A 15,043-nucleotide genomic window follows, 5' to 3' on the forward strand; every position below is an offset into this window, starting at 1 on the left:
TCTCTATATACATCTATCTATATCTATCTACCTATCCATCTCTATCTATCTATCTATCTCTATCTACATCTATCTATATTTATATCTATCTATCTATGTATAAAGGGACGCGGTGGCTCAGTGGGTTAGGACGCTGAGCTTGTCGATCAGAAGGTCGGCAGTTTGGCGGGTCGAATCCCGAGTGCCGCGTAGCAGAGTGAGCGCCCGTTACCCGTCCCAGCTTCTGCCAACCTAGCAGTTCGAAAGCACGTAAAAATGCAAGTAGAAAAATAGGGACCACTCCGGTGGGAAGGTAACAGCGTTCCGTGCGCCTTTGGCGTCTAGTCATGCCGGCAACATGACCACGGAGACATCCTCGGACAAGCGCTGGCTCTTCGGCTTTGAAACGGAGATGAGCACCGGCCCCTAGAGTCGGAAACGACTAGCACGCATGTGTGGGGGAACCTTTACCTTTATCTATCTATCTATCCATCTCTATATCTATCTTATCTATCTATCTATCTCTATCTATCTATCTATCTATCTATCTATCTATCTATCTATCTATCTGCAACTGTCACATTTTGTTGCGGTTTCCACTTTCTTTAATCTTGTTCTGTTTGGTCCTGTAAAAGTCTCTTGGGACCCGCCGGGATGGCTGCTGTGAAAACTAGGCTGAAAATGAATTTAATCTCTCCCTTTGAAACGCAAGGTGGGCCGAATTCGCCCCCGGCTTGCCTCGGTGTGTGGCGGTAGAGACCGTGGATGAGATGAACACCAACATCAAGTTCTCCTTAACCAAGATGAGCACATTCATGGTCCGCTCAAAACTGACGTGAGTCCCGGGACGGGATGGAGGAGTCCCTGGGGCTCTCTCTCAGCTGGGGGGGGTCTCCTTGCAGACCTTCCGTGACCCAACTAGGGTACCTCGTCAGTGCTAGAAGGGAGGGGGGTCTGCAGAGGGGAGGAGGAGGAGAAGTATGATTGGTGGCTTTCTTGAAGATGTTTCATGACTCAGCTAGTTGACAGTGGTAGAAGAAGTAGGGTTTCTGGAGAGGAGGAGGGGGAGGACTGTGGGGTCCTTGGTGGTCTCTGAGCTTGGCTGTTTTCCTGCAGTCATTTCATGGCCCAACTAGGGAACGTCATCAGTGCTAGAAGGGAGGAGGAGGAGGAGGAGGAGGAGGAGGAGGACAACTGTGGTCCTTGGTGCTCTCTGAACTTGATTATTTTCCTTGCAGAAGTTTCATGGCCCAACTAGGGAACATCATCAGTGCTAAAAGGGAGGAGGAGGAGGAGTAGGAGGAGGACTATGGGGTCCTTGGTGCTCTCTGAGCTTGGCTGTTTTCCTTGCAGACGTTTCATGACCCAACTAGGGAACAACATCAATGTTAGAAAGGAGGAGGAGGAGGACTGTGGGGTTCTTGGTGGTCTCTGAGCTTGGCTGTTTTCCTTGCAGACGTTTCATGACCTAACTAGGGAACCTCATCAGTGCTAGAAGGGAGGGGGGTTCTCTTTTTATGTACCAGCGGCTCATGTAGACCCAGCGAAGGAATCTCCCACCGAAGGCTGACAGGGAAAGCCTTTGAATTTGTCATTCCTTTCACTCGCTTGTGAAGAAAAACGGTTCACCCTGATCCGGCAACCGAAGGGCGATCCGGATTCACTCCCTCTCCCTTTCTCCTTGGGTCCCCAGGCGGCTGGAGTTCAGGTTAAAAGGCTTAATGAACTACCAGGAATCCTGGAGAAGACTCGAGGACATCCGCAAGATTTTCTGGTTCAACAAGACTTTGGTTTCAGGTTGGTATGCAAGGAGGAGCAGGAGGAGGAGGGCGACGAAGGACAAAATGCGGCACGGCCACCGATGTAGGGAGTGGCTAAAATGTGCCCTGACCCAATTCCCCGAACACAACAGAAGTGTCAATAAACCTCCAACGTTCCTTTCGTTCGGGAGTGCCCGCCGTTTCACGCAGCCGGCTGTGGAAAGTCTTCTCGTTGCCTCCCAGGCAACGGCTCTCGCTCCCTTTTCTCCTGAAGGGACCTCCCAAAACCCCAGAGTTAATCTCACTCTCTCAGCAATGAGCGTCCTTTGGGCAAGCTGGCTCTCCTCCAGCCCAAGGCGCACGTACACGCTCAGAAGGCGCTCCCGACTCCCGCCGCCACTTGGAAACTCTGGCAAGTTTCCTAACAGGAGTAGTTCCAACTACTGCCCACTGGCAGGGAGACGAGTGCCTATTCGTCACAGCGCTTGCCTTTTACCCACCGTTGAGGGCAGGGCTGGGATTCAAGTAGGTGAACGGCCAGTTCTCTGTGTGGATGGCGCTTCCGGAAATGCAACAAGAAATGAGCTACTGGTTCTGCTGAACTGGTGCGAACTGGCTGAATCCCACCATTGGCCGAGGGTCTCTTAGCAGCAGTGACTCTTCCACCCCGAAGACCAGCCCATAGCCTCTCGCTGTCCTCCTCGGCCTCCGCCACGCCCGCACATCAATCACTGGCCCCATGTGATCCTCCTCTCCTGAATCACTTGCCTCCAGGCGTGGAGGTCTCAGCCGTTCCGTCTGGGGGCCGGCGGAGGACCCAGGCTCCGCCACTATCCCTGGCTGCGACCTCTCCTGTCCTTCGTCCCCATCGGAGCTTTCAGATGGCCCTGACACTGGGACCAACGTCCACCCCTGTGCTTCCTCCTCTGAGTCGGCCGTGGAGTCCTCCAGCGGCCGACAGGCCCCATGGAAGAAGCAACGTGGGCCATGTACAGAACATGGAGCTCCAGAATTGAGAGGCTTTAAAGATGGGTGGACTTCAGCTCCCAGAATTCCCCAGCCAGACTTCTTTAAGATGGGTGGACTTCAGCTCCCAGAATTCCCCAGCTAGACTTCTTTAAGATGGGTGGACTTCAACTCCCATAATTCCAAAGTCACCCTGCTTTAAGATGGGTGGACTTCAACTCCCATAATTCCAACATCAGCCTGCTTTAAGATGAGTGGACTTCAACTCCCAGAATTCCCCAGCTTTCCTGCCTTAAGATGGGTGGGCTTCAACTCCCATAATTCCAAAGTCAGCCTGCTTTAAGATGGGTGGGCTTTGACACCCAGAATTCCCCAGCCAGCCTGCTTTAAGATAGGTGGACTTCGATTCCCAGAATTCCCCAGCTTGCCTGCCTTAAGATGGGTGGGCTTCAACTCCCATAATTCCAAAGTCAGCCTGCTTTAAGATGGGTGGACCTCAACTCCCAGAATACCCCAGCCAGCCTGCTTTAAGACAGGTGGACTTCAATTCCCAGAATTCCCCAGCTTGCCTGCCTTAAGATGGGTGGGCTTCAACTCCCATAATTCCAAAGTCAGCCTGCTTTAAGATGGGTGGACCTCAACTCCCAGAATTCCCCAGCCAACCTGCTTTAAGATGAGTGGACTTCAACTCCCAGAATTCCCCAGCCAGCCTGCTTTAAGATGGGTGGGCTTCAACTCCCATAATTCCAAAGTCAGCCTGCTTTAAGATGGGTGGACCTCAATTCCCAGAATTCCCCAGCCAGCCTGCTTTAAGACAGGTGGACTTCGATTCCCAGAATTCCCCAGCTTGCCTGCCTTAAGACGGGTGGACTTCAACTCCCAGAATTCCCCCACCACTGTGGAAAACATTAAACTACTGAGTATTGCACTTTAGTTGACTCAACCTTATGCACAAGAATCTAGTCAAAGTTCAGTGCTAAATTGGAGCCCAATAAGGGTCAACAGAATTCAGGAGCTGGAGGTGAACCGTTTGTGGCAATGTAACGATTCTAAGTTCATGACACACTTAATTCCACCTCCAGCTGTGCCTGCTCTTTTTCTTGGATGTTGTGAAAGGACAGACAGTTGTAACGCTGCAACTTTGACTTACTAGTGGAATAATAGCGTTGGAAGGGACCTTGTCCAACTTGTTGGTCCTCCCTTCTTCGTGGTCCAGCCTGACCTTCAAGATCTTCGGCGCGGACCTCAACGATCCATCGGAAAGTCACCTCCTTTTTTGCTTTCGATCCCCTCTGACTCTCCAGAACACGTGGCTGATCACTGGGAAGAAGACACGTTTTTTGGCTACCAGTATCTGAATGGGGTCAACCCTGTGGTGATTGAGAAGTGCACTGAGATCCCAGCCAACTTCCCTGTGACCCAGGAGATGGTCGCCGAGTCCCTTGGAAAATCCACCACTCTCTCGGAAGAAATGCAGGTGACTGGGTGTGGTTTCTAGCTTTCTCTCGTGAATTGTAGCTGCGCTTCCCCAAGAACCACACTAGGGTTGGGTTGACCTAGTGACTTTCTCAGTGGAGGAACTGAGGAATCTCCAAGGAGAAGTAGTAGAGGGAAGATGGTGGTTGCGACTCCACCTCGGAAGCCCCCATCTTGACCTTCTGATCTTTCTGAAGCCATCCTCTTGACTTCTGAACTTCCTGAAGACACTGTTGACCTTCTGATCTTTCTGAAGCCATCCTCTTGATTTCTGATCTTTCTGAAGCCATTCTCTTGACTTCTAATCTTTCTGAAGCCATCCTTTTGACTTCTGAACTTCCTGCTGACCTTCTGATCTTTCTGAAGCCATCCTCTTGATTTCTAATCTTTCTGAAACCATCCTCTTGACTTCTGAACTTCCTGAAGACACTGTTGACCTTCTGATCTTTCTGAAGCCATCCTCTTGATTTCTGATCTTTCTGAAGCCATTCTCTTGACTTCTAATCTTTCTGAAGCCATCCTCTTGACTTCTGAACTTCCTGAAGACACTGTTGACCTTCTGATCTTTCTGAAGCCATCCTCTTGATTTCTAAACTTTCTGAAGCCCCCATCTTGACCTTCTGATCTTTCCGAAGCCATCCTCTTGACTTCTGAAATTCCTGAAGCCCCCATCTGGACCTTCTCATCTTTATGAAGCCCCCATCTTGACCTGATCTTTCTGAAGCTTCTTGACCTTCTGATCTTTCCCCATGGACACACAGGAACATCTCCTTGTTGCGGGCTGCATTTTGGCTGTGAAGGTGAGCTGTTTTCCCAATGAGAACAAGGACCTCCCTAACTTCTTTCTTTCTTCTGTTTAAAGAAGGGGAACCTCTTCCTAGTGGACTACAAGATCCTCCAAGGCATCCCGACCAACGTCATCCAAGGGGAACAGCAGTACCTGGCCACTCCTTTGTGCCTCTTCCACCAGGGCCCATCTGGGGATCTCGTACCCATAGCCATCCAGGTAAACCCACTTTGATTAACCCAGCTTGAGAAAGAGTTGGGTCCACTGAACCTCGACACGGTTGAAGAGGAACACCTCAAGATGGTTAAAGGTCTTCTTGACCACAGCAACATTGGTACTGGCAGGTCTACCTCCACACAACCTCTTTTGACACTGTAGAGGTCATTCCAGATACCCAAGGGGTATCTGACCTGGATTCGAAATTCTGACGGTTATTCCACCTTCGTCTGCAGCGTTCCCCGATCGTTCCGTGTTATGACCGTTTTGCAGAAAAACCATCATTTACTCCTGGTTTTCAGGAAAAACGTACCCCCTAGTGCAGAGGTCACCAGCTTTTTCATGCTGGTGGCCCGGAAGGAAAGGGAGCAGCTGGGAAATGTGTGTGTGTGTGTGTGTGTGTGTGTGTGTGTGTGTGTGTGTGCATGCGAGCGGGGCCGCACGCATCTGCACGGGGCCTAGCGGCCTGTTTGTGCGTTGGCGCAGGGGCCAGCCGCCGCTAGCACACGTGCAAATGGGCTGTGCAACTCGCACGGGGCCAGCGGCCCTGTTTGTGCAGGCGCTATGCGCCACCACTAGCACCCGCGCACATGCACAAATGGGCCACAAAAGCTGCACACGCTCTTGGCCCTGTTTGCGTGGGCGCTGGCCCCCGCCACTAGCCCCATGCGTGTGCGCAAATGGGTCTGCAGGTGCTAGTGTGAATGGGGGTGAGTGCATGCACACAGACGTCCCGTGGCCCGGTGGCCAGCAGGCCCCTGCTCGGTAGTGGGCTGCGACACATAGGTTGGGGACCCCTGCCCTAGTGACCCATTGGTTCGCTTAACGATTTCAGACAAATCTCTTCTTTTACATCTATCATTCTTTCTTTTCTTCCTTCTCTCAGCTCAGCCAAATCCCCGGCCCCCAGAGTCCCATCTTCCTTCCCACTGACCCACGCTGGGATTGGACCTTGGCTAAGATGTGGGTCCGTAATGCCGATTTCCACGTCCACCAGAACATCTCCCACCTGCTGAAGACCCACCTGATGGCCGAGGTCTTCACCATGGCTACTCTACGGCACCTCCCCATGTGCCACCCAGTTTTCAAGGTATGGACCCATTGCTGTCTCACGTGGGTTCTGGTGCAGGTAAAGAGCCAGCCCCCAGGAATCGTGGGCGCTCCATCCCTGGAGCTTTTCAAGAAGAGGCTAGATAGTCACCTGTCTGAGATGGTACTATAGGTTCTCCTGCTTGAGCAGGGGGCTGGACTAGAAGACCTCCAAGGTCCCTTCCAGCTTCTGTTCTGTTCTATTCTGTTCTGCTCTGCTCTGCTCTACTCCTACTCTACTCTACTCTACTCCTACTCTACTCTACTCCTACTTTACTTCTATTCTATTCTACTCTATTCCTACTCTATTCTATTCTATTCTATTCTATTCTATTCTATTCTATTCTATTCTATTCTATTCTATTCTATACCTTATTTCTATTCTGTTCTGTTATGTTCTATTCTATTCTATACCTTATTTCTATTCTATTCTATTCTAATTTCCATATTTCTATTCTATTCTATTCTGTTCTAATTTCCATATTTCTATTCTATTCTATTCTTTTCTAATTTCCATATTTCTATTCTATTCTGTTCTGTTCTGTTCTATTCTATATCTTATTTCTGTTCTGTTCTGTTCTATTCTATTGTTCTATGTCCTTTCTTGACAGTGGGAACAATAAATCAGTAGAACGGCATGCCTCCAGAAGTGGTGATTTTTTTTAAAAAAAGAGACTGGACAACCATTTGTCTGAAGTGGGTTAGGGTCTCCTGCTGGAGCTGGGGGTTGGGCTAGAAGACCTCCAGGGCCCCCTCCCAACTCTGCTCTTCTGCCCTGGAGAGTTTGTCCCACCAAGCAAGTCCCCCGTTTTGTTCCTGGGGAATTGGTCACCTTGAGATCTTGTCCCTGTCCTCGTCTCCATCTACTTCTTGAAGGTGCAAATCCAGGTTTTCTGCTCACCTGGCAGGTCCAGGTGCCTCAGCCTGCTTTCTGCCATTTGGCGTGTTGGTCACACACTAAAGTTGTGTCGGATGCCTTGCGTTGCCCTCTCCGTTGACCTCCGTGGTCTCCACCAACCTTCTCCAGCACAAGGGCTGAAGGCCTTAATCGCTTTTCCCCCTTTTCCTCCGCAGCTCCTGATTCCTCACCAAAGATACACACTCCAGATCAACATATTAGCCAGGATCCGGCTGATCAGGAAGGGTGGCATGATGGATCAGGTAAGGGGGATAGATAAATGATGATAGATAGAGAGATAGATAGAGATAGACAGATAAATATAGAGATAGAGATATAGAGAGACATGATATAGAGATATAGAGATGATGATAGATATATAGAGAGATAGAGATAGATGATAATAGAGAGATGATTATGTATATATAGATAGATAGATAGAGATAGAGAGAGAGAGAGAGAGAGAGAGATATGATAGATGATAATAGATATAGATGGATGGATAGACAGATATAGAGATAGATGATAGAGAGATACAGAGGTAGATGATGATAGATATAGAGAGACAGAGATGATAGAGATAGATGATAATAGATAGAGATAGATGATAGATATAGAGATATATAGATGATAATAGAGATAGTTGATAGATATATAGAGAGATAGATGATTATGTTAAGTGTTTGTTAAGTATTTTAGAATGATTATATATGTGTCTGTGTATGTGTGTGTGTGTGTGTGTGTGTGTGTGTGTGTGTAAAAAAATTTTTTTTTGGATTGCTAACAAAGAATTAAAGCGAGACTAATATGGCCTAACAAAGAATTAAAGTGAGACTAAAGAGCCTTGGTGGAGCAGTGGGCTAATGCCTCCTTAAGTTACACCGGCTGCCTGCCATTAGTGCAGGTTCGAGTCCCACCAGGCTCAAGGTTGACTCAGCCTTCCATCCTTCCGAGGTAGGTAAAATGAGGACCCAGATTGTTGGGGGCAATTAAGCTGACTTTGTAATAATGCCGCTTGGATAGAATGAAGGCTACTGCTAAGCTTGTAAGCCGCCCTGAGTCTTCGGAGAAGGGCGGGATATAAATGGAATTAAAATAAAATTAAAATAAATAAAAAAAATTCAAACTTATTTGTTCTCATCAGTCAGCCAAGATTTGTCCCGTGTTTGGGGCCTAGCAAGGTATTCTAAATACTAAATACTTCTCTCTCTCTCTCTCTCTCTCACACACACACACACACATATATAAAATCATATATATATATATATATATATATATATATATATATATATATATATATATATATATATATATATATATATGTAAAATCATCTTTCTCTCTCTCTCTCTCTCTCTCTCTCTCTATATATATATATATATATATATATATATATATATATATATAGACAGAGAGAGAGAGATGATAGATGATAATAGATATAGATGGATGGACGGACAGACAGACAGATAGATATAGAGATAGAAATAGATAGATGATAGAGAGAGAGATGGAGATACATAGATATAGATATAGATAGGTGATAAATAGATCAGACAGACTGGCAGACAGGCAGGCAGATAGATAGACATAATGACCTCAACTGGTCCCTACCCTTAACAACCCTCAAGCATCCCCAACGGTCATGTGACCAAAGGTCAGGGGCTTGGCAACCGGCCTGCCAGCATTTACGACGGTTGCAGCGTCCCCCGGTCACGTGCTCCCCTTTTGCCGCCTTTTGACAAGCAACGTCAAGGGTGGGGTGGGGGGACTCCAGATTCGCTTAACGACCGTGTGGCTCCCTTAACCACTGCGATGACTCGGTTAACAACGGTAGCGTAAAACCCGCTTAACCCCCATCGTGCTCGGAACAGCAGAGATTTGGGGCTCCGTTGTGGTCCTAACGTCCACCTTCTCCCTCTTCCAGGCCACCTCGGCCGGATTCGAGGGCATCGGCCCCTTGGTGAGCAGAGGCGTGGAGCAGCTGACCTACTCTTCCCTCTGCCTGCCGGAGGACATCAAGGCTCGCGGAGTGGAGTCCGTCGCCAACTATTACTACCGAGACGATGCCACCAGGATCTGGGCGGCCATAGAGAGGTGGGGTCTGGTCTTGGGTGTGGACGCTCTCTGAGGTCTCAGGTAGAGTAGAGATAGAAATAGGAAAACGTTGGAATGGAATGGAATGGAATAAGAAATTGAATAGAATAGAATAGAAATTAGAATGGAATGGAATAGAACAGAACAGGAATAGAAATAGAATAGAAATAGAATAGAATTAGAATTAGAATTAGAATTAGAATTAGAATTAGAATTAGGAATAGAATAGAATAGAATAGAATAGAATAGAATAGAATAGAATAGAATAGAATAGAATAGAATAGAATAGAATAGAATAGAATAGAATAGAATAGAATAGAAATTAGAATGGAATGGAATGGAACAGAACAGGAATAGAAATAGAATAGAAATAGAATTAGAATTAGGAATAGAATAGAATAGAATAGAATAGAATAGAATAGAATAGAATAGAATGGAATGGAATGGAATGGAATGGAATGGAACAGAATGGAACAGGAACAGAACAGGAATAGAAATAGAATAGAATTAATTAGAATTAGAATTAGAATTAGGAATAGAATAGAATTAGGAATAGAATAGAATAGAAATTAGAATGGAATGGAACAGAATGGAACAGGAACAGAACAGGAATAGAAATAGAAATAGAAATAGAAATAGAATAGAATAGAATAGAATAGAATTAGAATTAGAATTAGAATTAGAATTAGAATTAGAATTAGAATTAGAATTAGAATTAGAATTAGAATTAGAATTAGAATTAGAATTAGAATTAGAATTAGGAATAGAATAGAATAGAACAAGAATAGGATAGGATAGAATTAGAATTAGAATTAGAATTAGAATTAGAATTAGAATTAGAATTAGAATTAGAATTAGAATAGAATACCGGAACGCTGCTATCTTGTCTCCCCTATTTCTTCTTTTCTCTAGACTAGCCAAACCCACGTCCCTCAGCCGTCCTTTGTAAGTTTTAAGTCTCCAGGCCTTGGATCCTCTTCTCTGAATTTTTTTTTCCAAACTCCCAACATCTTTTTTGTGATGTGGTGACCACAATTGGCTGCAGCATCCCAGGGGTGGCCTCACTGGGGCTTTATAAAGCAGTAATAATACTTCCCATAATCTTGACTCTGTGCCTCTGTTTATGAAACCCAGGATTGTGTTAGCCTTTTTTGGCGGCGGCCGCACACGGCTGGCTCATAGACCTGACTCTCTCTCGCCCTTCAATTAGCTTAGCGGGCAATTCCGGGAACGGAACACCCGACATATCTGAGGACTATCCAAGTTGGTGGAAAGCTGTCTTAGAAGACCTCCCAACTATGTCTCCTTGTCTTCCAGCTTCGTGGCGGGCTTCGTCCGATATTACTACTGGAAGGACGATCGGATCCGAGGCGACTCCGAGCTGCAGGCCTGGATTTGGGAGATCTTCAAGGAAGCGTTCAAGAGCCGAGAGGCGTCAGGGGCTCCCTCATCTCTGACAACCGCGGAGGAGCTCACCAAATTCCTGACCATGGTCATTTTTACCTGTTCGGTTCAACATGCTGCGGTCAACAGCGGGCAGGTGAGAACCATCCTACTCTAGATAATCAAATCACAGAACAACAAGGTTGGAAGGGTCCTTGGAGGTCATCTAGTCCAACCCCCCTGCTCAAGCAGGAGACCCTATTCCATTTCAGACAAATGGTTATCCAATCTCTTCTTTAAAAGGAGGAGGAGGAGGAGGAGGAGGAATAATGGAATCACAATTGGAAGGGACCTTGGAGGTCATCTAGTCCAACCCCCTGCTCAGGCAGGAAACTATACCATTTCAGACAAATGGTTGTCCAGTCTCTTCTTAAAAAGGAGGAGGAGGAGGAATAACAGAGTCGGAAGGGACCTTGAAGGTCATCTAATCCAACCCCCAGCCCAAGCAGGTGACCCTATTCCATTTCAGACAAATGGTTATCCAATCTCTTCTTAAAAAGGAGGAGGAGGAGGAGGAGGAGGAGGAGGAGGAATAATGGAATCACAATTGGAAGGGACCTTGGAGGTCATCTAGTCCAACCCCCTGCTCAGGCAGGAAACTCTAGACCATTTCAGACAAATGGGTGTCCAGTCTCTTCTTTAAAAGGAGGAGGAGGAGGAATAACAGAGTCGGAATGGACCTTGAAGGTCGTCTAGTCCAACCCCCAGCCCAAGCAGGTGACCCTATTGCATTTCAGACAAATGGTTGTCCAGTCTCTTCTTAAAGACCTCCGGCGTTGGAGCATTCGCCACTTCTGGAGGCAGGTGGTTCCACTGGTTAATTGTTCTCACTGTCAGGAAGTTTCTCCTTAGTTCCAGGTTGCTTCTGGTTTCCATCCGTTGCTTCTTGTCCTGCCTTCGGGCGCTTTGGAGAATAGGTGGAACCCCCACCCCCCTCTTCTTTGGGGCAGCCCCTCAAATACTGGACTACTTGTAGATCATGAAACTTACGCAAGAAAACAACTCGGCTCAGACAGCCCCAAGGACCCGTTAATTCAACCCTGAGCTTCCAAGATTCTCTCCTCCCGCTAATACCGTGTCTTAAGTCTTGACGATTCCCAACCCTCTCCCCTTCCTTTGCGGTCTGAAACCTGGAACATTTGGACCCCAAATTTGATTAACGACCCTCGTTCATGACCGAGAAAGCATATCCGGTGTAATGTCTTGCAATTTATGGGGAAATCTGCCCTTTATCGTGCAGGGCGGGAGTTCCGGGGATCTGCTCACCCGCCTTCTCTCTCTCGTTCTCAGTTTGACTTCGGCGCCTGGATGCCAAACGTCCCCCCAACCATGAGGAGACCCCCGCCCAGCACGAAGGGCTCTGCGTCTCTGGAAGGCATCCTCAAGACCCTGCCACAGGTCAACGTTACCTGCATTGCCCTCTCTTCCCTCTGGCTCCTGAGCAAGGAAGCCGGGGACCGGGTAAGTCGCCAGGAACCCGATGGAGAAGGGAAAAGATTTCAAGATGTCCCCTCGTTGTTTGAGAAGGGAAAGAAAGAAGGGGGAAAGAAGAAGGGGGGGAAAGAAAGAGAAAGAAAAAGAAAGAGTAGAATGGAAGGGAGGAAGGAAGGAAGAGGAAAGAAAAGAAAGAAAGAAAGAAAGAAAGAAAGAAAGAAAGAAAGAAAGAAAGAAAGAAAGAGTAGAAAGGAACGGAGGAAGGGAGGAAGGAAGAAAGAGAAAGAGAGAGAGAAAGAAAGAAAGAGTAGAAAGAAAGAAAGAAGGAGGAAGTCAAAAAGAAAAGAAAGAAGAGAAAGAGAAAGGGAGGAAAAGTAGAAAGGAAAGAGAAGAAAGGAAGAGAGAGAAAAGATAAAAAGAAAAGAGAAAGGAAGACAGAAAAGAAAGAAAGAAAAAGAAAAGAAAAAGAGGAAGTCAAAAAGAAAGGAGAGAAAGGAGAAAGAGAAAGAAAGGAAGGAAGAGAAAGGAAAGAAAGAAAGGAAAGAAGAAGGAAAAAATGAAAAAATGAAAGAGTAGAAAGAGGGAGGAAGGGAGGAAGAAAGAAGAAGAGAGAAAAAGAGGAAGTCAGAAAGAGAAAGGAAAGAAATAAAAGAAAGAAGGAAGGAAAGAGAAAGGAAAAGAAAGGAAGGAAGGAAAATAGACAAAAGGAAAACAGACAAGGAAGGTGATGGGAATGAGAAGAAGGAAAGAGGGAGGAAAAGGAAGGAAGGAAGGAAGAAAGAAAGAAAGAAAGAAAGAAAGAAAGAAAGAAAGAAAGAAAGAAAGAAAGAAAGAGTAGAAAGGAACGGAGGAAGGGAGGAAGGATGGAAAGAAAGAAAGAAAGAAAGAAAGAAAGAAAGAAAGAAAGAAAGAAAGAAAGAAACCCCTTGGAAGGGTCTTTTTGAGGGCCCCTCACCTGGAATCCCTTTTTTACTCCTCCGTAGATCAAGAGACATTAAGTCTCGTTTTCGGCTAGGAAAGGCCTGGGGCACAGAGCCTGGCCGTTCTCCGCGGCCTGTTGCGCTGCTGATGTGTTTCTCCGCTTCCCTCCCTCCCAGAGACCGCTCGGCTTCTACCCAGACCGCCATTTTGTGGAAGAGGAGCCCACGAGGCTCATGGAGGCTTTTCAGACCCGCCTGGCCGACATTGCCGAGCAGATCAAGCGGCGGAACCAGGCGTTGGCTCTCCCCTACGATTACCTCAACCCCACCTGCGTGGAGAACAGCGTCTCGATCTAGTTTGGGGGACGCAGACGACGAGATCCAGAGACCTGGGCGTCAGCCTCACCTGATTGGCCCATCCAGCAGGATCCTTTCGGGAATGACCGAGTTGGAAGGGACCTTGGAGGTCCTCTAGTCCAACCCCCTGGTCGAGCAGAACTCCCTACGCTACGGCTCTCCAGTCTCTTCTTGAAGACCTCCAGTGATGGAGCACCCACAGCTTCTGGTGGCAAGCCGTTCCACTGGTTAATTGTCCTCACTGTGAGGAAGTTTCTCCTTAGTTCCAGGTTGCTTCTCTCCTTGATTCGTTTCCATCCGTTGCTTCTTCTCCTGCCTTCGGGGGCTTTGGAGAATAGCTTGACTCCCTCTTTGGGGCAGCCCCTGAGATACTGGAACACGGCTATCATGTCCCCCCTCGTCCTTTTCTTCTTTAGACTAGACCAAGCGGTCTCCAAACTTGGCAACTTTAAAAGTTGGGGACTTCAACTCCCAGAATTCCTCAGCCACTTTAAGACTTGTAGACTTCATCTCCCAGAATTCCTCAGTCACTATAAGACTGGTGGGCTTCAACTCCCAGAATTCCTCAGTCACCTTTAAGACTGGTGGACTTCATCTCCCAGAATTCCTCAGTCACTTTAAAACTGGTGGACTTCATCTCCCAGAATTCCTCAGTCACTTTTAAGACTGGTGGACTTCAACTCCCAGAATTCCTCAGTCACTTTTAAGACTGGTGGACTTCATCTCCCAGAATTCCTCAATCACTTTTAAGACTGGTGGACTTCATCTTCCAGAATTCCTCAGTCACTTTTAAGACTGGTGGGCTTCAACTCCCAGAATTCCTCAGTTACCTTTAAGACTGGTGGACTTCATCTCCCAGAATTCCTCAGTCACTTTTAAGACTGGTGGACTTCCTCTCCCAGAATTCCTCAGTCACCTTTAAAACTTGGGGACTTCATCTCCCAGAATTCCTCAGTCACTTTAAGACGGGTGGACAGGAGGATGTTGACTTTGGAGCTTCTTCTGGGTGTTTCTGCCCTGCAAATATTTTACTCATTGGTAGGTCCCTAAAGAGACCGGACCTCTTTGAGGAGAGGTAGCTGGTTGGTCATAAAGAATGACTTGGCCTGGGAACATGGATATTTGCCCAAGGAAGCCAAGATGGCAGCTGCAATTATGAGATCAAATCTTGGCATCATAAAGTCAGTCCTCAAGTTCCAACGGTTCATTTAGTAACTATTCAAAATTACAACAGCATTGGGGAAAAAAAGGGAACGATGACCGTTTTGTCCGCGTTTTATAACTTTTGCATTCCCCTGGTCACCTGATCCAAATTCAGCTCTGCTTGGCCACTTATGACTCACACTTACGACCGTTGCTGTGTCCCAAGATCCCGTTTTGACGCGCAAGGTCAACAGGAAAGCCAGATTCACACAACAACCAAGTTACTAACTTGTCAACCGCGGTGATTCACTTAACCGGGTCGTGGAAAGGTCGTCAAACGGGTGGGCCCAATTCACTTCACGAATGTCTCACTTAACAACAGGAATTTGGGACTCGGTTGTCGTAAGTCGAGGACTCGGCCTCGAAAGACAGAAGCAACCTAAGCTGGCCCAGGATGATGGGAGTTGGCGACAAGCAGGA

At 47.1% G+C, this 15,043-nt stretch overlaps 1 protein-coding gene across 2 annotated transcripts in view; it reads left to right on the top strand.

Moving 5' to 3' along the window:
* The window catches only part of LOC308676621 (polyunsaturated fatty acid lipoxygenase ALOX15B-like), a gene marked incomplete at its 3' end in the record, with an annotated part of 37,826 nt that extends 23,588 nt beyond the window's left edge, over nucleotides 1–14,238 (top strand). Inside the window, exons 8-17 of one of the 2 annotated variants that reach the window (XM_081342551.1) lie at nucleotides 692–814; nucleotides 1,673–1,776; nucleotides 4,010–4,182; nucleotides 5,044–5,187; nucleotides 6,071–6,274; nucleotides 7,348–7,434; nucleotides 9,097–9,266; nucleotides 10,584–10,806; nucleotides 12,000–12,170; nucleotides 13,241–14,238. In XM_081342551.1, the coding sequence (XP_081198677.1) occupies nucleotides 692–814; nucleotides 1,673–1,776; nucleotides 4,010–4,182; nucleotides 5,044–5,187; nucleotides 6,071–6,274; nucleotides 7,348–7,434; nucleotides 9,097–9,266; nucleotides 10,584–10,806; nucleotides 12,000–12,170; nucleotides 13,241–13,420 (1,579 nt within the window). Of the gene's footprint in view, nucleotides 1–691; nucleotides 815–1,672; nucleotides 1,777–4,009; nucleotides 4,183–5,043; nucleotides 5,188–6,070; nucleotides 6,275–7,347; nucleotides 7,435–9,096; nucleotides 9,267–10,583; nucleotides 10,807–11,999; nucleotides 12,522–13,240 lie in introns of those variants that run through there. The other variant, XM_081342552.1, reaches the window with a different exon arrangement.
* Nucleotides 14,239–15,043: the final 805 nt, after the last annotated feature.

Source organism: Vipera berus (genome assembly GCF_964194415.1).
Source record: "Vipera berus genome assembly, chromosome: W".
NCBI classification, from domain to species: Eukaryota; Metazoa; Chordata; class Lepidosauria; order Squamata; family Viperidae; genus Vipera; species Vipera berus.